The 20,700-nt window shown below is 36.9% G+C and overlaps 2 protein-coding genes across 5 annotated transcripts; both read right to left on the bottom strand.

The window, feature by feature from the left end:
* Nucleotides 1–1,530: 1,530 nt before the first annotated feature.
* On the bottom strand, nucleotides 1,531–13,654 carry LOC104902625 (NAC domain-containing protein 72). Of its 4 annotated transcripts, XM_048637726.2 has the most exons (6): nucleotides 13,065–13,654; nucleotides 11,862–12,101; nucleotides 4,468–4,548; nucleotides 3,393–3,469; nucleotides 2,104–2,525; nucleotides 1,531–2,020 (listed from the first exon to the last, which is right to left on the bottom strand). In XM_048637726.2, exons 1-3 carry the CDS (start codon nucleotides 13,584–13,586, stop codon nucleotides 4,528–4,530), a joined length of 783 nt encoding a protein of 260 aa, XP_048493683.1. In that variant the 5' UTR covers nucleotides 13,587–13,654; the 3' UTR covers nucleotides 1,531–2,020; nucleotides 2,104–2,525; nucleotides 3,393–3,469; nucleotides 4,468–4,527. The 4 variants fall into 4 exon arrangements, with proteins under 4 accessions (XP_048493683.1, XP_019105518.1, XP_048493684.1 ...); XM_019249973.3 differs by lacking the exon at nucleotides 3,393–3,469; XM_048637727.2 differs by lacking the exon at nucleotides 4,468–4,548.
* A 2,557-nt stretch (nucleotides 13,655–16,211) lies between these two features.
* Nucleotides 16,212–20,411, bottom strand: LOC104902638 (polyadenylate-binding protein 2). The gene is made up of 9 exons (XM_010690492.3): nucleotides 19,921–20,411; nucleotides 19,683–19,801; nucleotides 18,671–19,327; nucleotides 18,511–18,588; nucleotides 18,323–18,412; nucleotides 17,616–17,750; nucleotides 17,031–17,207; nucleotides 16,756–16,947; nucleotides 16,212–16,651 (listed from the first exon to the last, which is right to left on the bottom strand). Exons 1-9 carry the CDS (start codon nucleotides 20,213–20,215, stop codon nucleotides 16,409–16,411), a joined length of 1,986 nt encoding a protein of 661 aa, XP_010688794.1. The 5' UTR covers nucleotides 20,216–20,411; the 3' UTR covers nucleotides 16,212–16,408.
* Nucleotides 20,412–20,700: the final 289 nt, after the last annotated feature.

Raw genomic sequence — 20,700 nt, 5'->3', positions numbered from 1 at the left:
AAAAAAATGTATAATTTTTTAATATTACTTTTGTCATAAAAATTACATAAATATTATAATATTGGATCATATTGAATATGGGAATATCATTGCTCCTGACGAGAGATAAGGAGGGGGGGTGTTGGTTTCGTGGTGGATGATAAAAATGGAGACAGTGGAAGAAAATGTGAAAAACAACCTAAATACTTTTCTTAAAAGCTGAACAAAGAGTGATCAACACAAAACTTGATAAGATTATTCTAGCGGTGCAAACTGTTTTCGCATTTTTTCATTGGATAATGCAAAAGTGGGTTTTAATTTCTAAAATATGCCCAAAAAAAAAAAAAATTCCTGCGTACCGTCCACGTAGGACGGCACGCGAGATTTTTTTTTTTTTAGTAAAACCGCTACTTGCAGTAGCGGTTTACAAGTGCCGAGAATTTTTTTTTTCAACTTAGGTAAAACCGCTACTCAGAGTAGCGTTTTAAAAAAAAAAAAAAAAATTAAACTGATATCTGCTTATCATATTTTGCGCAGGTAAACCGCTACTCAGAGTAGCGGTTTATTTTAAAATTAAACCGCTACTTTAAATAGCGATTTCCGTGGGTTAAAACAAAAAAAAAAACAATTTTCTCGCGTGCCGTCCTACGTGGACGGTACGCAGAGAATTTTAATTGTTTTGGGCATATTTTGAGAATTAAAATCCACTTTTGCATTATTCAAGGAAAAAATTCAATTGTTTTCCTAGACCATTTAAATGTACATTAGATTCTTAGACCACTTGTTATGCCACTTTAAGTGAGACTTGCTCTGTATATCCATTTCCTCTAAATAACACAAAAAAATTAAGTATCATAATTTTCTAACAACTCCTATCCTTTGTTATCTAATTATTTATTTCCTCCAAATAACCAAAAAAACATACATTAGGATTTTTTTATATGATGGTCATTATAAGGTCAATACAAATTATTAGAATAGACGGTCTAATTTTAACATAAAATTAGACAAACTTTATACTGAATTTTCTAACAAGCTCATTCTATTTTAGTCTAACTCAACACTATTCTTGTCATCCATTCTTTTTTCCTTCCTTTGTTTTCTTCAATCTCAAACTACAACAGACAATTTCAAAAAATAACTCGATTGTCTTACCAAACGATTTAAACTAGTCATTAAATAGGTTAATGAATGTCATTACTCAATAGATTTATTCCGATCACAAAATAGATTAAACTAATCACTAAATAGATTAAACTAATCGCTATATTAAAATAAAGTGACATTCTCTTCTTAATATTGGACTTGAACCATGCCTAATTTTAAACTAAAAGTAAACAGTCTCTTACACAACCAACTGTCAAGTCAATTGCTCCAAATACCTATATGGTTAGCATATTCACCAAGGAAGAACTTAAGTTAGCGCCTTCACTCTTCACTAAGGTGCTTCTTGCTTCCGACGGGTGCGAGTTTGAAATTATTCAGGAGACCTGCCTTGAGAATATACAGCTAAAAAGATCAAACCCAGATCTGTAAGAACAAAAGTATGGCTTAAAGGAAAAACTGGGTAATTTCAAGCCGATATAAAATGCCAGGTAGGAGTATTGTAGTGAGATCCTCCTAGAAAGATCACAATTTAAACTCTAATGAAATTAGGAAGGAAAAAAACAATAATCCAAAACATCACTCTTGATGAATCCCACAGAAAAGTAAGCGCCCTGCCATAATTCTAGGAGAAACTAAAACAATTGGATCCGTCGCTTACGATATGATGAGCCTTACAAGTGAAATCAGAACTTAGAACAATATTACTCACAGCCAACTAGGACAGAAGAAAGAAATAATTACAAGACAATTCCTTCAAAGCTTAATTTGCAGATTACTTTCAAAAGCATTCCCACCTCTTGCTAGAACAAATATATATAAAGCATCCAGGGACGAATAAGGGCTTCGTCGAGAGAACTACTCTCCACAATTGGGACTACACTGATACCCAAAACAGTATGTGCAAACGTTGCCTGTTAAAGGAACTGGAGAAAATCTGCAAATCCAATATGGATATGAGTTGGGAGTGTATAAGCAAAAATAGAAAGTGATAACTGATAACCAGTTGTAAAAACTCACCATTAACAGGTACACATCCTGCCACGACATTGTCGAACTTAGACTTTTGATATTAGAGCTATTGTATCAGGGTCCCTACATAAGTTTGATATAATACCACATTCTAGTGTTCGTTACAGGGGTCTAATTCATCATACCATGGATGCCAATGCAGATTTCGGTGGATGCCAGTCTCCGGTGTACAATGTTGTAGTATCAGCATAAATGTGAAGTGTTGAAAAGCAATAGTTGCAATTTTCTTCAACAAAACTTTCTTGCAACTAAATAATTAGTGGTTCCTTCTTGTATAATATGTTATCGCAGGCTTGTCATACCAGATCATCCAACTCTATATAATCTCCTTCTAGGATAGATGTTATATGTCGAGCAGACAAAGAACCGACCAGCATGTCAGCACTGCCAGCATGCTCAGGTGATTTCACCTGTTAATACATACGAAAAGATAAGATTTCCAGTGAAACAAAGAAGAAAATGAAACTAAAACAATAAAAATATAAAATCAAAGTTGACATGCTCCATTTCATTTTAAGTCCAGATGTGATGTGATTTATTAAGTCACAAAAAGTTGGATATTTTGTGATCTAATCAAAAGGAAACGAACACTAAGTGAAGTAACTACGATAAAGAATCTTAAGTCGCAGTTAAGAGGGGTCAAAACAAGTCTCGTTTCTTTGATTTTGGTTTATAAACCAAATACTACTTGAATAAAAAATTATTCCCCTAATTATATAAGACTCCTAAAGTGCTTAAAACAAGAAATCTTGTCCTAGGTAGGATAGTAAATAAACTTCTATTTACACTAGAATCCTAATAACTATAGAATTCTCACACCATAGGCTTCTACTAAACCAAGATTAGATTCATCATATTATTAGACTTCTAATCTTATAGGACTTCTATTGTTCTAAGAGTTCCATTATAACATGAACTCTAATTAAAAGTCCAAAAAACACTAAAATTCTAGCATATTAGAATCCTAACAGAACTAGGAAACTATAAGGAGTCTTAAAAACAGAACTAGAGCTCTTCAATAAGAAGGAACATCAGTTTGTTCCCGCATCAAGATGAATTCTCAAGTAAACATACTAGTTCAAAACCCAATGAAATTGGAAGGAAATTTTGGCGGAGTTATACTGCCAAGTTATACATGTAAATATCACAAGAGCACAGTGAAGGAGACCTGAAGGTAGAGTAGAGGAAGCTTAAACTTCATAGCCAAACACACACCATATATGAATACTTCATAGTACAATCCTCAAATGCCTTCGTGAAGATTCAAGGATACTTACTGGACATATAATCTAGTTTTGAAACCTCGTGTTGGAGCATACAGAAGATATAGATTCTTCACTCATTACATTCTCAACTGCATATGTAAAGTGTTGCAAACACAAGGGTAGTTAATGGACATAGCAAGTTGAGTCAAGCATTGATCAAGCAGTTAAATGCCGTTGATAGCAAAAATTTTGTAAGTTCTAGAATTTCAGTTTCTCTTGCACAAGTGGTTAGCTTTATCTAGGCTTGAGGTGATACCCTCAAATAAAAATAAAAAAATCTGGGTAAGACATCACACCTCCATATTTTCTTCATTTCTACTCTCCTTATTTGCTTCGTTTTATTTATAACTCTATTCATGCTGGCTTTTTCCTTCAATTTAAAGAGAGTGGGGAACAATGAAGCGCTAAGGGTTTGTGGCCTGGCATGAGGCGTGAAGCAAAGGTGCTCACCAAATGTGTGAGGCACACTTCGCTTTGTGAACAACACAATAATCATTTCTAACTTAAATTTTGCAACCAAACAAACCAAAGTGCGCCTCTAATTGTGTTAAATATCTTTTGTTTGTGAACAACACAATAATCATCTCTAATAGTCTAGAATAGTGTTTGGTTTCAAAGAGAATTTTAATAATAATTATATTTTTATCATATTTACAAAAGCGTAAAATAAGATCATTAGCGGTCAGAGATGCACATTAGTGACCATGCAAAGTTGCAAACACAAGTTTGGGAGAGTTTGATTGAAAGAAGGTTTTTACTTTATTAATATATTTGCCTTACATTGCTAACTAAACACCTCTAGGCAAAAAAGCGCCTCACCACATAGCGCCTGTCAAAGGTTGTAGTATGTAGCTGGTCTACAATTTTGTACCTCCACCTACGGCTTTTTCTATTTTCTTTTTAAAGATAAGGCTTTCTCTTTGAAACTAAGCAAGTGGACCATCATCACCAAGCTAATAATATAGAGACTTAATGGTCGCCTCAAATGAGACATCACATAATGTTCATCTATTAAGCTTAAAGCCAAAAAGAAAACCTCAACGACCTGTTTGGTAGATGGTGATAAATGATGGTAATAGTAACATACTTTAGTTTCTCATGGCAGTGAAACTTCGGCAAAACATATAGATTTCTCCATCAATTTGCATTATTGCTCAATACAACCTTCCTACATGAATCAGCCAAGTTGCTTTAAAAATGTACACCAAAGTGCATAAAAGGGCTAATAAATTTTTAAAAAAAACAAAACTGATGGTTAAAAAAGGTACACCCTTCAGTTAAGCGCTTCGCTACTGCAAAAAATCAGCCCAAAATGCAGCTGAAAGCAAGGGGGTAATGGATGGTATATGAAGAACAGCAATGTTTGATGTAAAATAGCATTACCATGGATATCGAAAACAGGCTTCCTTTACAAATGTACACCAAACTACATTAGCAATACCACCATTACACCAAATTACCATTACGACCATGTATGACTGCTAAGCAAACAGGCCTTAAGAGATACAAATTACTAATAATTTGCCAACTCCAATCACAATATAATTTTCCCAAGGTCAGTGTAATTAACAAATCCGCAAAAGCTTGTGCACTGCCCAATTCCCCATTATATATATAACTCAACTCTTGGCATACACTCCATTTGTACCAACAACACATCCATGAAGACCCATAAACAACTAAACAAGTGAAGTAACAGCAAAAATAATAGATCCATCCGTTGATTATACCACAACTAGTGTCGAGGTTCAATTAGATATGGTAACACTCTTTCTCCCCCTCAATTCTTTCTGGGTTGCAAGTTGTTGGGAGAATATGAGTTTTGAGAATTGTTGTTGAGTGTCTTTCCCCTTTTTTTGAGATCCATTGATGAGATAATTGGATAGGTATTGTTGATGGTGGTGCCACTGGTGGCGCCGTGGTGGTGCGGCACTTTGGGTTGGCAAAGGGGGTGGTGGTGCTGTTGAGTTTGCGGCACAGGCAGTGGTGGTGGGGTTGTGTTGGTGGGCTGTGGCAGTGCATGGTAGTGCAGTTGGGCTGGCAGTGGGTGTGTGGTTGGTCTAGTGGCGGCGGTGGGCTAGCAGTGGTGGGGGTAGGAGGGGAAGATGGGTGGGAGTAGGTAATTCCGTGTGTTGACTTAAATGAGCTAGATGTCATTTTCAACATTCTCTTTCCTTTTTACTATTGTGCAAACCACTACTACATCGCAAGTAAAAAGAAACGAAGTATAACTCAACTCTTGGCATACATGTCATTCGTACCAACAATACATTATGTAGACCCATAAACAAGTGAAGGAATGGCAGAACTTATACATCCAGCAGCTGTTTATACCACGTTTCATGTTCAAGTTCAATTAGATAAGAAGACCCCCCCCCCCTCTATCTTCCATCCCTCTCCCCTCCCCCTCATATGAAAGATGCGGCCCTACTCTGATTCTTTTTAAAAGCTTTTATTTTGAAGTACTATCCAATGACCAATATCCATCTTACTTATATATGGGGGTCTTTTACTGAACTTAAAAACCACAAAAGCCAAAAAAAAGGAAAAAAGAGGTGCATCACGCCTGTGAGATGTACTCGCATTCGCCTTGTGCCTAAGCTTCATGAACCCTTTGCACCTCATTGTGCCTCACCCCTCTTAAAAACTATGCTCTACCCTCCCATCACGCCTATGAGATGTGCGTACATTCGCCTTGTGCCTAAGCTTTACGAGCCCTATGCACCTCATTGTGCCTCACACCTCTTAAAAACTATGCTCTACCCTCCCCTCCTTCACATACCCACCCATCCCCTAGATTTATCAAAAGAGGAGGTCGTCATAGTGAATATCGCATGCATGGAATAAGTGAAACTTCAACAAACGACACTGACACTAAGAAAACGGAAGAGTAAAAAAGAATATGCATAGAATTGACGTCTAGGCTAGTAATCATTACTCCATATGCCAATTTGATGGGAAGTAAAACTTCGACTCCAGCATATTTTATATATATATATATTTACCCCCCCCCCCCATTCTGACTTGTACCCCCCCCCCCGGCCCCAAAAAAAAAAATCCCTACATTCTCTTGAGGGTTACGTATATTGACTATATTCCTTGTCTACTCAAATTGTTTCTCCTAAAGTATTTTCCCTAAGAATTAAAATCATATTCAAATCAGTACCAATCTGGCTTTCCTTACTCCTACATGTTTACTACCTAAAGTAGATTTATCATATTTACTATTCTGAGAATTACTATATAACCTTGGACCCCAAAGCAAGCCTCTAGGCTTGCTTTCGTTTCAAGATTGGGCACTAAATATTACTTCAATGTCAACTTAGCTAAAGTGCTTGGGTTTAATGGTTAGACGCTAATCGAAGCACTGAACTAAACTCAGATATCATATTTCCATATTGTTCAATCTTTAATCATCCATTAACCCGCTCCACTCTCAAACATCTTTCCCTTTGCTAATCTCTCTACCTTGGTCCTTTTATAATCTAAATTATTATTGTCAGTGACCAAAATAACATAGCTCGTATAGTCAAATAGATATAAGGTAATTTCAAGATTACATGTTCATTATAAAGAAATATCCTATTGCAGTTTTCCAACCCAAAATAGATACATGTAGTAACTGCTAGGAATCATGTGAACTTTTCAAACAATTATGGACATAGTCACTAATTTAGCTACTCCATTACAATATTTAACAGATCCCCCTCCACCATTAAACGTGATCCAACGTCCGGATTTAAATTGCCTCAAACAGCCAAAAAGTGAGGCTTGAAAAGCCTCAATTCATGCCATTCGCAAATGAGAGTCAGCAGACCTATAGGAGTATTACATGGAAAAAGACGACGAAAAACACTGAAGATATCAAATCCACAAAATCTGGGATTTCAGTAAGCAAACTGGTTTTGTTATGCTTGACTTTCGAAATGGGTAGTCTGGATGATAAGGAGTTTCCAGGTTTTGAAGAAAAGTTTTGTTTCTTTTTGAGTGCCATAAACCATTAAAATTCCAGATCACTGCCACAAAGGGCAGACAAACTACTTTCACTCTATCAAATATTTGAGCATGTTCCCTCTACTCTTAAAAGCTCAACTACAGTAAACTAAACTAAAAAGGTTATAACATCTCGCGTAAGAGAGGCTAACCATAGTAATGAACATGTGCAAACAGAAAGGGGAGGAAAAACTCAGACACCTTTATTGAAGCTTGAATTTGCTAAAAGTGGAGACTGGCAAGCTGTTCACTCTCTGTGTAGGAAATTTTCCTTAACAAGTTGACAAGGAGTATGTATGTGTAAGAAAACACTTCAAATTGACAATACATTGCTACAGTAGTATAGTCCATCTCCTTTGATTATGGTGTTGGTGGATATGAAGAGAGAGAGAGAGAGCATCATTGGGGTTAAAAAAAAAGGTAGAGAAGAGTTCTATAAAGGTCTAGAAGCTACTCTGTCCATTTCACAAAGCTTAATACCACCTTCCTACGTTGTAATGGATGGTATATGAAGAAAGCAATGTTTGAGGTGAAATAGCATTACCATAGATATTGACAACAGACTTTCCAAATGTACACCAAAGTGCATTAGCATTCACCATTACACCAAAGTGGTATGTCATTACCATTACCACCATGGTAACTACTAAGCAAGAGGCCTTAAAGAGAGAAAAAGTTACTAATAATTTGCTAACTCCAATCACAACTATGATTTTCCCAATGTAAAGAGTCTAATTAACCAATCCGCAAAAGCTTTTGCACTGCCCCCATTCCCCATTATGTATGTGTAATAAACTGGATCTTTTGGCAATAAAATAAAGCAGATGATATTTGATTGATAACAATGGAAATTACATAAAATAAGGATGGATTGTCAAGTATTCAAGTGACTTGACACACCCCAAAGCTAACCACTAAAATGAACCATCAAATATACTCTTCATACCCATTTACTCTCATTAATCCCCTACATTTATACAGCTAACTCACTTGCTTTCTCTGCAAAAGTCCAAGCTAGACTACTTATTTGTAATTATAATATTACCCCTCCATTATACTCAATTCATAACATTACCGGCCACCCAAACTTTCACCTTGTCCTCAAGATGGATAGTAATCAGCTCTAAATTCCTGGCCTTGACAGTGTTGGCCAATGTCCTATTCTGAATTCTGCTCAAAGAAGTATTGAATGATAGTTGCTATGATTGTTGTGGACTTAGACTTGTTGAAAAATATGAGGGACTCATCATGGAAGGATGCTCGGTCTTGGGTTGAATGATCATGGTTTGCTTTGGTTGGATCGGTGTGCACATTATAGAATTGAAAGGAACATCTGGTGGGAAAGCTAAGTTGGGGTTGATAAACATTGGAATGGATAGAGTGGTAGGTTTAGAATTGGGAAAGTCAGAATTCGGCCCAAATGTACTTCTTGTGACTTTGGATTGTGAGCTCGAAGAATGGAGAGGGTTAAAAGAATAGGTAGGTAGATAATTAACCTTTGAGTTAGAATTAGTGGGTCCTAAAAGTTCTGCACGAGTACATGGGCTTATTATAATATGAAGTGTAGAAGTGTTCACATTTGTAAAGGATGAGTAAACAAAAATGGGCCTGAACTTCTTGCATAAAAAATCTTTGGGCTATATAGGAGTGGATCCAATTTGGACCCAATTTTAACTTCACCAAATTCAATTAACCTCCTGTGCATTTTCCTCCTAGCATGAGGCTACCCTCATTCTACCACTTCTGAACCTCGACCACAGCCGGATCCACTTTATGCAGCACCACCACGCTCGAATTTTTCCCAATGTGGTTCACTTGCAACCCACTTAGATTCAATTAAGCCTCCCACCCTTCGTCGTTGTAACCACCTCGAAAACTTTTGGAAGCACCACCCGAGGCTCCTTTTTCTGATCTTCCTTCATTTAGTGCCACATTATTTTCATCGGCGACGACGGATGGATTCTTTCCAAATCCACTTCTCTTCAAATTTAAAGGATCCTCTTCCTCCGCATCAACTTCTTCCTCGTCGGAAGCTTGAAAGGCAGTAATGGTGGTTCGAGTTTCTTTTGTTTCATCCACCACTTTCTCTTCCTCCACCGAAGTTGGTCGTCCCTTCCTCTCCTCCCATTCAGGTTGCTCCGTTTCCACCGACAGCTTTCCAAATCCTTGTGCTTTGGATTGTGGGTGTTCTTTGAGATAAGTACTCGCTGTAGAAAAATCAGCCCTACCCTTAGCTTGAAGATGAGTTTGATTTCTTCACAAACCTTGCCAAAGTCTAGTGTGAAAATTCCAGCTCAAGGGAAACGCTGCATCACCTACTCCTTCAAATCCTCCCACCAGAAGAAGGGCCCGGGCCCTCGTTTGTGCTCCGCTTAAAACCATCTCAGTGCGTCATCCTCCAGGCCAACACAAGCAGTCTTCAACTTCTCCTCTTCGCTAAACCAAAAAAGTTGGAAGTAATCTTCCATCTCCCAAATCCATTCATTCAGATTCCTTCCATCAAATAGAGGGAGTTGAATCTCAACTCAGATGAGTTGCAATTTCTTTAGGTACCATGGAATCAAGTTCCTCCTCACTTGCTTTCTCTCCAAGCTAGACTACCTATTTGTATTTACAATATTAACCGTCCCCTATACTCAATGCATATCATTATGTATATAACTCAACTCTTGGCATACATGCCATTTGTACAAACAAATCAACAATACATCAATGAAGACCCATTACAAGTGAAGTGATAGCAAAAATTACAAACCATCAGCTTCTTATACCATGACTAATGTCGAGGTTCAATTAGATATGGTAACACTTTCTCAACCCCCGCTCCACTCTCAAACATCTTTCCCTTTGCTAATCTCTCTGCCTGTAATCTAAATTATTACTCTCAGTGACCAAAATAACATAACTCGTATAGTCAAATAGATATAATGTGATTTCAAGAAAAAAATGTCCATTATAAAGAATTATCCTATTGCAATACATGATGTAGTAACTGCCAAGGACCAGGAATATAATGTGAAGTTTTCAAACGGTTACGGATAGAGTCACTGATTTAGCTACTCTATTGAAGTATTTAACAGAACATCCGCCATTACATGTGTTCCAAGGTCCGGATTCAAATTGCCTCAAACAACCAAAGTGCTGCTTGAAAAGCTTAAATTCATGCCATTTGCAAATGAAAGTCGGCAGACCTATAGCCTATAGGAGTTTCACATGGAGAAAAACAACGAGAAACACTGAAGAAATCAAATCCACAAATTCCGTAATTTCAGTAAGCAAACTCGTTATATTAAGCTTGACTTTTGAAATGGGTAGTTTGGAAGATAAGGAGTTTCCAGGTTCTTGAAGAAAAATTTTGTTTCTCTTTGAGTGCCATAAACCATTGAAACTCCAGATTACTGCCACAAAGGACAGAAAAACTACTACCACTCTATCTAATATCTGAGCATGTTTCCTCTGCTCTAAAAGTTCAACTACAGTAAACTAAACTAATAAAGTTATAGCATCTCGTGTAAGAGAGGCTTACCATAGTAATGAACATGTGCAAACAGAAAGCAGAGGAAAAACTCAAGACACTTTTTTTTGAAGCTTGAATTTGCTAAAAGTGGAGACAGACAAGCTGTACATTGTCTGTGGAAAATTTTCCTTAAATAGTTGACAAGGAGTATGTATGAGTAAAAAAGACACTTCAAATTGACAATAAAATGCTACAGTAGTATAGTCCATTTCCTTTGACTTTGGTATTGGTGGATATGAAAGAGAGAGAGAGAGAGCAACAATAGGGTTAAAAAAGAAGGTAGAGAAGAGTTCTATAAAGGTCTAGAAGCTACTCCGTCCATTCCACAAAGCTCATGACTTGGGGAAACAAAATGGGTTGAATTGGGATTAGTCTGGATGGATACAGCAAAACCATTCTATTAAACAAATATATTTCGTAAAAAGGGAGAGAGAGAATTGAGTTTCTTTTGTAACTCTTAAACTGGATTCAATTTTGACGGGCAAGTCACCTCACCTCTTTCTTGATGTTTGTATTAGGCAGGGATGAAGAAGAAAAGTTACCTCAATTCAATGCCTATTTGTTAGATAAAGAACTACAATGCATTTATCTTCAGTTGCAAACCAAGCATTTGCCTTATTTTAGGATGAAACTTATAAGGAAGTTCAACATACATTAGGGTGCAGATGAAGAATTACATTGAAATGCTGATCAAGATATGACTGATGGCTCCGACTTAGTCTACTTTATAAGTAGATGCCATTTACAGCTACTCCTACAAGTAGCCAAATTAAGTTGCGCCATTTCGAACCTAGATCTCTACCCAGTCTTCTTATGACACCACAACAGTCCAGCAATTATATTGCCTAAACACTATTAAAGAATATTTCACTGTTTAAAAGCCACATTGGATATCTAACATAAAGATAAAGCATCAAAATGTATAGCACATCCAAGTATATTAATTCACTCTCAAGGGAAAAGGAAATCACCAGATTGTTGGGTTCTGTCTCGTCAATCAGATTTGGTGGTTGTCCCGTTATCTTACCATTTACATAATCACAGCCAAGTGCTTTATCATCATCCATAACAGATACATTGCTTCCGTCGTGTTGAATACCTATATGGCGTACAGTTGCAATGCTTTCTTCAGCACATGAACTCAAAGCATGCTCTGAAATGCTGTTTGGACCACGTGATCTGACAAACACTCGGCATACAACAAATGAGGCCTGCAAAAAAGTATGTAAATGACTAATACAGAACATGATGTTAACAATGAAAGAAAAAAGTCAAAGCTAAAGCAAGAAAGTGGCTGAAACGCATGAATGCAAGCAAACATGTAAGGGAAAACAATGATCAGTGAACCTAGGCAGCTAGATTATGTAACATTTACTTGTGCAAAGCTTCCAACACTAATATATCATGAATAACAAACTTTCCCTAATATTTCCTATAATATTATTTGTGAGAAGGAGAGAGGCTGACATGAGGAATGACTTTATAATTGTACTAGATGTAGTTTGGGGAAAAGTCGAGGATAATTTAGAGGTAGAGGGAAAGGAAGTAGGCGCTCCCTTCCTATAGATAGAGGACAGTAGACAACTACAAAAATGTGAAAGGTTATTTTTATGTTCTAAGGGGTCGTTTGGTTCGAGATACGGAATGAAAATGAACAGAGGAGGGGAATGGTAACAAAGATGACTACTTTTATTAGGTGTTTGGTTCAGGTAATGGAATAGAAAGGGAAATGGTAACCATCACCACAAACTAATGGTTTTTGTAACAAATTGGGGGAGTCAATTACCACCAAATAATGGTAATGGATTGATGAGGATTGAACCAAACAAGAAGAAACGGAATCGGCAATTGATTCCGTTTATTGGAGACCAAAAATAATGAACCAAACGTGCTCGAATTGTTTAGTTTATCTTTGACTCCTACATTTTCCAGTTTATCAATAAAAACCTTCACCTTCTTCCCTTGATTTCCATCTTCAAGTTTTCAATCTCTCTCTCCTGTTAAACTTATACACCTCTATTTTTACCTAAATTAAGCAATTCTAACATCGAATAGAAGCCAAAGCAAAACATATATCTGAAATTCTTCACAGAAATTTACAAAATTGCAGAGAATAAAACCCTAAAACAAAAAATTGGACATGATAAAGAAGAGAAAGAGTAGAAGAAAAAAACCTCGACATTGTCGATTAGGGCATACTCATACATCAACCAATTAGTCCTGATAGCAGTTTTAGTTTTGCCATTACATTTATCCAAATAAAAGATGAAACATTTCCTCCTTCCCAAAACAAGTTTTCCACCATTACTCATAACATTAACATCTCTAACTTTACCTTTCCTTTTCCAAAACCCAAAACCAGCCTTTCTCCTACTTTCTCTCTCCTCACCTCCATTAACATTAACCTTCTTCTCTGTGTAGCAATACCAATGGCGTTTTCTTCCCCTAAATCCGAATCGAAAACAAGTAATTTCTGGAAGTTCAAAAGGGTTGAAATTGTACAGATTTATCTCTTTAATTGTGCCGTAAAATTCAGAATTCGACGATGAAGATGAAGATGAAGATGATGATTGATTGTTTTTAGGGCGGAGGTAGTAGCAGAGGAGTTGCTCCTCCGAAGGGTAAAATCGGCAACCAGGAGGTAATGAAATCCACGATGATGATGAACAACACGACGTCGCTTTAGGGTCTCCCATTCATCATCAGTGGAGAGAGAAAGAGAGAGAGAAGAGAGGAGTGAGTGTGAGCATGTTTTTGGTTTTTATAAGTGCGAAAGCCTAAACACTAAAAAGAGGCGTGATCATCAAGCTTCTTTTTCTTCTTCCTCTTCTTCTAATTACTTAACTTCCTAGTTTTTCCAAGTTGACCTTTGGTCAACGTTTATTTTTATTATGCATTCTCAAAGAAGTTTAGATGAATAAAGATAAGTTAGAGAAAGAAAAAAAAAAATGGACCTTTAGATAAATTATGAATTACTAATAAAAGTTATAATAATTACGGATAAAATTTTATAATTTTATATTTATGATGAATTTGAGTTACTATTTAGATTCGGATCAGCTTTGGTTTCAATTAGGTTAAGTTCAATTGTGTTTAGCATTTTCGATTAGAATCGGCTCATTTAGAGTCTTGTTCGGGTGTTGAGTATAGTAAACTATGTCAAGTTTGATGACAGGAGAATAAAGTTTTCAATCTAAGACTTTAATTACATGCAAACCTAATAACGCTTGAATTTTCTCTTAGAGATCCTCACAACTCTCTAATGTCAAAAAAGAAAATATCAATATTGTAATCCAACTGATTACAAGTCCCCCAAACTATAACACGAAGAAACTTAAGAAGATTGAGCAGTTGGTGATGTGGCTCCATCAACTAGATCATTTACAAAGTCTTGTTTTCGAGCATGCATAATTGTCTTCACAAAATCTCACAGTGTCCCTCTTGTAGATCAGTTGGTCAATACCCCTAACATTACTTTCATGATTAACAAAAACACCATCAAACATACAAATTCAGACACATTGTGCACCAGTCACTGCACAACTTCCCTATAATAGTTGCAAAATCATGGTCTCACTTGTCCTCGAGTCATACCATACAAGTCAAAGGGACTACATCAAAATAATCTTAACACTCAATAACTGATGATTTATTCTATTCAACTCACTTTAGTTTTTTTTTTTTGAGGGGAGAGGGGATCAACTCACTTTAGTTAGTTTCAAAAAAAAAAGGAAAAAATTCTAAAATAATTAAGGAAAAGATCCAAAATATCTGAATATAAATTTAAGAAAAGTTCAAGAAAAACCAATTGAATAGAATACATCATTATTCACTTCTGTCACACGTATTTTGATTACTCTATATATTCATCATGCGCCTAAAATGCATGCCAATAAGTTATCTGTCAAGCATTTTAAAACGGAAAAAGTATTTATCTAAATCATGCTCTTAGTCCTTGGGTTGCATATATATAAATTTTGTTGTTTCATATGGATGAGTGAAATACTTGTTGCTCTTTCTTCTATCTTTTCGTTCTTCTTTCAAGGTAAAGTATATATAATTCTTTGCATAATCTAAAACCCCGTCTCTTGCCATTGTGGCCTATTTCTTGTCCCATTCTGATTGAATTCCTATCTGGCGCTCTAGGAAAGAAAAATTGCAAAGGAGATACATTCTTTACTTTAACCTAGACTCATGCATTATTACCTTTTGTGTGCTGGTAGTTTTTCAAATGTTGTGCTTGTAATTTGAGAGTCTTTTTATCCACCACGTATTTCCTTGCACAATGCGCTATATGACGACAAGCAATGCAACTCAATCCTAAACTTTGCGTTCAGTGGATAAGATCCTCTGAGAGGGGTTATAATGGTAGTTTTTGCTCCTTGGGATGTACTAGTGACATGACTGCTTGAATCATGTTTTAAACATGAAGATTTTACTAACTTCTGGAAAAGAAAGTTAATCCCTTGAGGATATAGTATTACATTAAATCATTTAATTTCAGTAATTTTGTTCACGTACAATGTCAGTATAGTTATGTGCAGAGATGGCATATTGGCAATGGATAATGAACTAGGTCTGGATCCGTAAGTTCAGTTTTCGAATCGAGATTCTAAACAGATGCGTTCGATCCAAGTTAAATTGTCAGGCTACAAAGACGAAATTACCTCGATATTATAAATGTTAACCGAACCCAATTGAATGCAACCTAAACCATCCATGCCCAACCCATCTAAATACATTATTGACCAAAACCAACTCCAATACAAAGTTAAGAAAAAACATAATTACCCAACTTGAAATGGATTGACCCAACTTGAAATGGATTGAAAAATTACTAAGGGTGTAGCTATAAGGGGTTGGCAGAGGCCCCCACCCTTGCAGCCTCCTTGTGCGGCTCATATATTTTTAAAAGTGAATCCGGTAGGATTTCAAGTTAAATCTTATAAAAATGAATTTTGTATCGTATAAATGCTTCTATTTGAGTGGTAAAGTAGGATTGGTGGAGATGGATTTCGCAATATGAGATTAGATGGTCAAAATCATGGTAACTATACTTTTACAATCTAATAAGGGTTCGAAAAACTCCGCACGAGGAGTGTTCCAACCTTATATACCAAAGTGTTCAAACTATAAGGACAAAAGGAGTACTAAGTAAAAATAAGTTGTTATCAGTAAAAATAAGTTGTTATCAGTAAAATTAATTTCAACTTGGTGAAAGTTCTAGTCGTTAAAAGAAAACTGCATAAAAAAAGACCAGTTTTAATCAGCAAATGTCAATTTTAACGAGTAGAAAAAAGCGCAAGAACTGAAAGAACTAGTTTCAAAGCCAAAACAGTTGAGTCAAATAAAAGTATCACAATCATTCAAACAAAAAAGAACGACACTCTCAGCAACAAAACAGAATAAGAACCCAAAATATGTCAAGTTGCTGTTTTGAAAAAGTACCTAAACCCTAAACTACAAGAAGGAATTTTTCCATCAGATGCTGCAATCCAATGGATGCGGTTGTTGTATCTTAAGATACCAGGTTATCATTAAGAGACAATGAAGCCAACTGATCAGCAGCATTGCTACCTTGCTGCGCCGCTACATTCCTCAGAACTTCCATAGCCTCTGCAACTTTTGCCTTCAATGCATCTGGTGACTCGAGCAAATGCAGAACCTCTGTCTGATCCATCTCCAGTAGCATACCAGTCACCTTGGCAGCATTGTCGTGCTCAATGGCATCAACCAGGGGATACAAGCTCTCTCCGAGCATCTGAAAATCATGTAAAAGATTTCAATGCTATTTGCACACCCAAACATACACCACCAGATACACAGATAACACCTAAAGACACCATATTTTATCAAGCAACATACCGTTCTTTGCTGCTCAGGACTTGCATTTGCCAAGGCAGTAGCTAATGCAGTAATGGGAACAGGCTGGGCGATCCCCGCATCACGCAAAGGCATACCACCCATATCATATCCAGGAAGCATAGCTCCAGGCATTGGGACATCTGGCATGTTTCTCCCAGGCGGGTAACGGTAGACACGCCCCCTTGGAAGCATCTGAAAGCACAAAACTTACTCAGACTGTACATGTATCCAGAGTTAATCGACATCATGCACAAACTGACACAAAAGTAGCTAACCTGCTGCTGCATCATGGGAACAGGCTGCTGATTTTGCTGCACGGGACCTGCACCACGTCTTCCCCCTGGGCGCTGCCCCTGCTGTCCCTGCTGCATATATGGCATAAAGTAGTTGGGCATTGGACCTGCTCCGGGTCTCACTCCAGGAACAAGCTGCTGTTGATAGCCAAATCCACCCTATAACACATCATGTTCATGTTATTACCTTTGATGATTAAAAAAAGGGCATATATCTAATTATTGACTCAGAGAAAAACAGCTCAGTTGCCACAAAGATTAAAATTTGAACTAGTCCACAAATAGAAAACATATGATGTCCAAACAAAGCATCAGAAATTCACAACAATAGACCAGCAATTCGACTCCGCTACAGCCTACATGGAATAAGACACCATATAAAGAAAGTAAGGGAGCGCCTGTCAGATCAAAATCATACTTTCAACTTGAAAAAGTTTAAATTTATCTTCCACAAACATTAAGATGATCCTGTTAAATTTTGCTTCACTAAACAGAAAGAATTTTAGCCTCTAATTTTCAAAACAAGAACTAAAAGATAATAAAATACAGCACTTATAAGGTCTTTACTTGTGGAGGGATCATAGGTGGTGCTTGCCCATAGAATATCTGCTGTCCGATACCAGGAGCTCCTGGAGGGAACATGGGCATTCGGGGACCCACAGAAGGTGTCATAGCCATTGGCCTCATTTGTGAAAATTGAGCCTGCGACATAGAAGCATGAAACTCATTTAGCAATATGATGCAGAAACTCTTACGAAGGTTTATTTCGAATGGCATGGAAAAAATATTTCAGCTCTAAGCAATTGCTTCAGAACAATCACATTTGAACGAAACACATGAAAGGGAACCAAAATACAACCCATAGTGCCAACAAAAGTGTTTAAAGAAGTCCCTCCACCATCAAACAGCAATCTTTCATTTTTAAGAATAAGCACCTTGATAGTTGTGAATATAGTATCTATATTGAGGCCAGCTTGCAGTAGCCAGTCTTCTAAATTTATAAGTATGGAACATAAAAAATGCAGAATCCAATCCGTCACAACTCAACAACGCAGACCATAGTTGAATAGCACAAGAAGTTACATGATGTTCAAAATCCAATATGTAAATCTATGCAGCTTGTGGTTGCTTGCTTTTTCTCATTTCATAGAATCAGTTTAATCTTGGCATCATTTAAGGAAAATTATTTGAAATTTGCAAACGCACACTGTGATATTAAAAACTGTAAAATGAGATAATAATTTAAGTAAAAGAGGAACACCCACGATTTTTACCTGCAAACGAGCTCTTCTTTCTTCTTTCCTTTGTGCAAGGGCAACGTACAAAGGCTTGCTGACAATAATTTTTCCATTCATCTCGGCAAGCTGAGATGACAGCAAAATTTACATCAACACCAGAACAAAAAAAATGAGTGTGTCACAATTTCTCACAAGCCCCAATAATCACATGGAAAACTACTTACAGCTCGAGAAGCCTCTTCAGGACTCGAAAATGCCACAAAGCCAGAGCCCTTGCTTATTCCACTAGGATCACGCATAACCTGCATATCGGACAGTCAGACAAAACAAAATTAGAGGCTACATTTTGATCATGAAATAACACTAGTTGTGCAGAAACCTTACCTTGCAAGAAGTAATCTTTCCATAGTCTGCAAACAACTCCTTGAGCTTCTCATCATCAATTGTATCATCCAAGTTCTTGATGTACAAATTGGCACCCTGATACTTGTCGGCAGCTTCCTTCATGCTCTGCTCAAACTTTCCCTTCAATTCTTGCTCCCTTTCAGATTTCTTCTGAGCCTTCCCCACATACCACTCTTTGTCATCAAATTTCTTACCATTTAATGCCTCGACGGCAATGGCAGCATCATCTGCATTGTCATAGTTAACAAACCCAAAACATCTCGATTTCCCATCCGCATCCCTCATCACCACAGCACTGGTAATAGGTCCATATTCACCAAAAACATTTTTCAAGTCCTCATCAGTAGTTGATTCAGACATGTTCTTCACAAAGACATTGTTGAATTTTGTCCTGCTCATAACTGTATCCCTTTCCTGCTTACGAACGAATTGCCCAACATACACTTGCTTATCATTAATCAACATTCCATTCAACTTCTCAATGGCTTTTTGAGCAGCTTCATCAGTATCAAACTGAACAAACCCAAATCCCTTTGACTGACCATTTGAATCAGTAGCTATCTTGCATGACAGGATGTTCCCAAAGGAAGAAAATGTATCATGCAACGCTTTATGGTCAATGGCTTTGTCCAAATTCTACAACACCACCATATAACATTATCAAATTCAATGCCATAACATTACTTCAAGACAAATACATACTACATTCATTATAAAAACAAAAAATTACTTCCAATAATCTATTCATTAGTATCAACATTCAAAGGCTCCAATATAAAACTATGACCATCAATATATCCACCGCCTATGGCAGTGACTAATCCTCTCGTCGCTCGCTCCACTTAAGGGTAAAGGGCTGGCCAAGAATCTATTTAATTACGTGTTATTTTCAGTTCAGTTACTCTCAGCAGTTCAGTTTCTAACAATCAAAAAGAATCAAATGTTTACAACATGATAGTATAAATTTGTAGATGAGACATTGATGAATTACCTTAATAAATATATTCCCAGTGCCACTTTTGCGAATACTAGGATCTCGATGAGAATAACTGACTCGAATACTTTTCCCATTAAGAGGAGTGAAGTTCAACACATCCAATGCCCTCACAGCTGTAAGTAAATGTCAAAACTTACACATTTAATTAACCAAAATCAATCAATCAATCAATGAATAGTATAAAAACCATGAAAACAAAAAAAAAAAAAGAGTAAAAAGAAGAAAGTTTCACCATCTTGAGGGTTGCTAAAGTTGACATAACCATAACCAAGAGATCGACGAGTAGTTAAATCTCTGCAAACCCTAACAGAAACAACCTGACCAATTTGGTTAAACAGATCGTAAAGCTGTGAGTCATTGACGTTAATGTCAAGGTCACCGACATAAAGCGACGTCGTAACAAAAGCACCACCACCAGCACCACCACCAGCACCACCACTACCACCAGTAGCACCACCACTAGTATTCGGGTTAACTGACCCGTTTGGGCCCGAAACAGGAGCAGGAGGAGACTGAACTTGAGCCATAATAACTGATTTTGATTTTTTGAGATTTTTCAAAGGATAAAAAAAAGAATTTGAGAAGATAAAATCGTCGGAGGAAAAAAATAGAGCGACGATGGATTGATGAATGAATGGATGAAGGAGAAAAGGGAAATTTTTTTGGTTTTTGTGAGGAGGGCAGAGACAGACGGGACTGCACCGCAACCGGAAAATAGGAGAGTGTAGAGAATATATATAGTCCTCCTACTATGGAAGAGTGGGGGCGGGATTGCTACAAAGAAACCCTAGTAGTGCGTCATGGACATTAGCTAATTCTTTGCCGTTGGATGATGGATGATAGATGATGGATCCCCCTTCTTTTTATTAAGCTTACATACTTGTATTTTGGTCTTGTTTGGCAGGTAGATTTTTTTAGCGGTTAGAGTTTAGCTATTAGAGTTTTTTAACTTTTTATTTAGCAGATTTGGCTGTTGATTTGATAATTTTTTTTTATTTGAAATTGTGGAATT

The sequence above is a fragment of the Beta vulgaris genome, chromosome 1 (genome assembly GCF_026745355.1).
Source record: "Beta vulgaris subsp. vulgaris cultivar EL10 chromosome 1, EL10.2, whole genome shotgun sequence".
NCBI classification, from domain to species: Eukaryota; Viridiplantae; Streptophyta; class Magnoliopsida; order Caryophyllales; family Amaranthaceae; genus Beta; species Beta vulgaris.
This window is presented reverse-complemented; position numbering and strand designations above follow the sequence as displayed.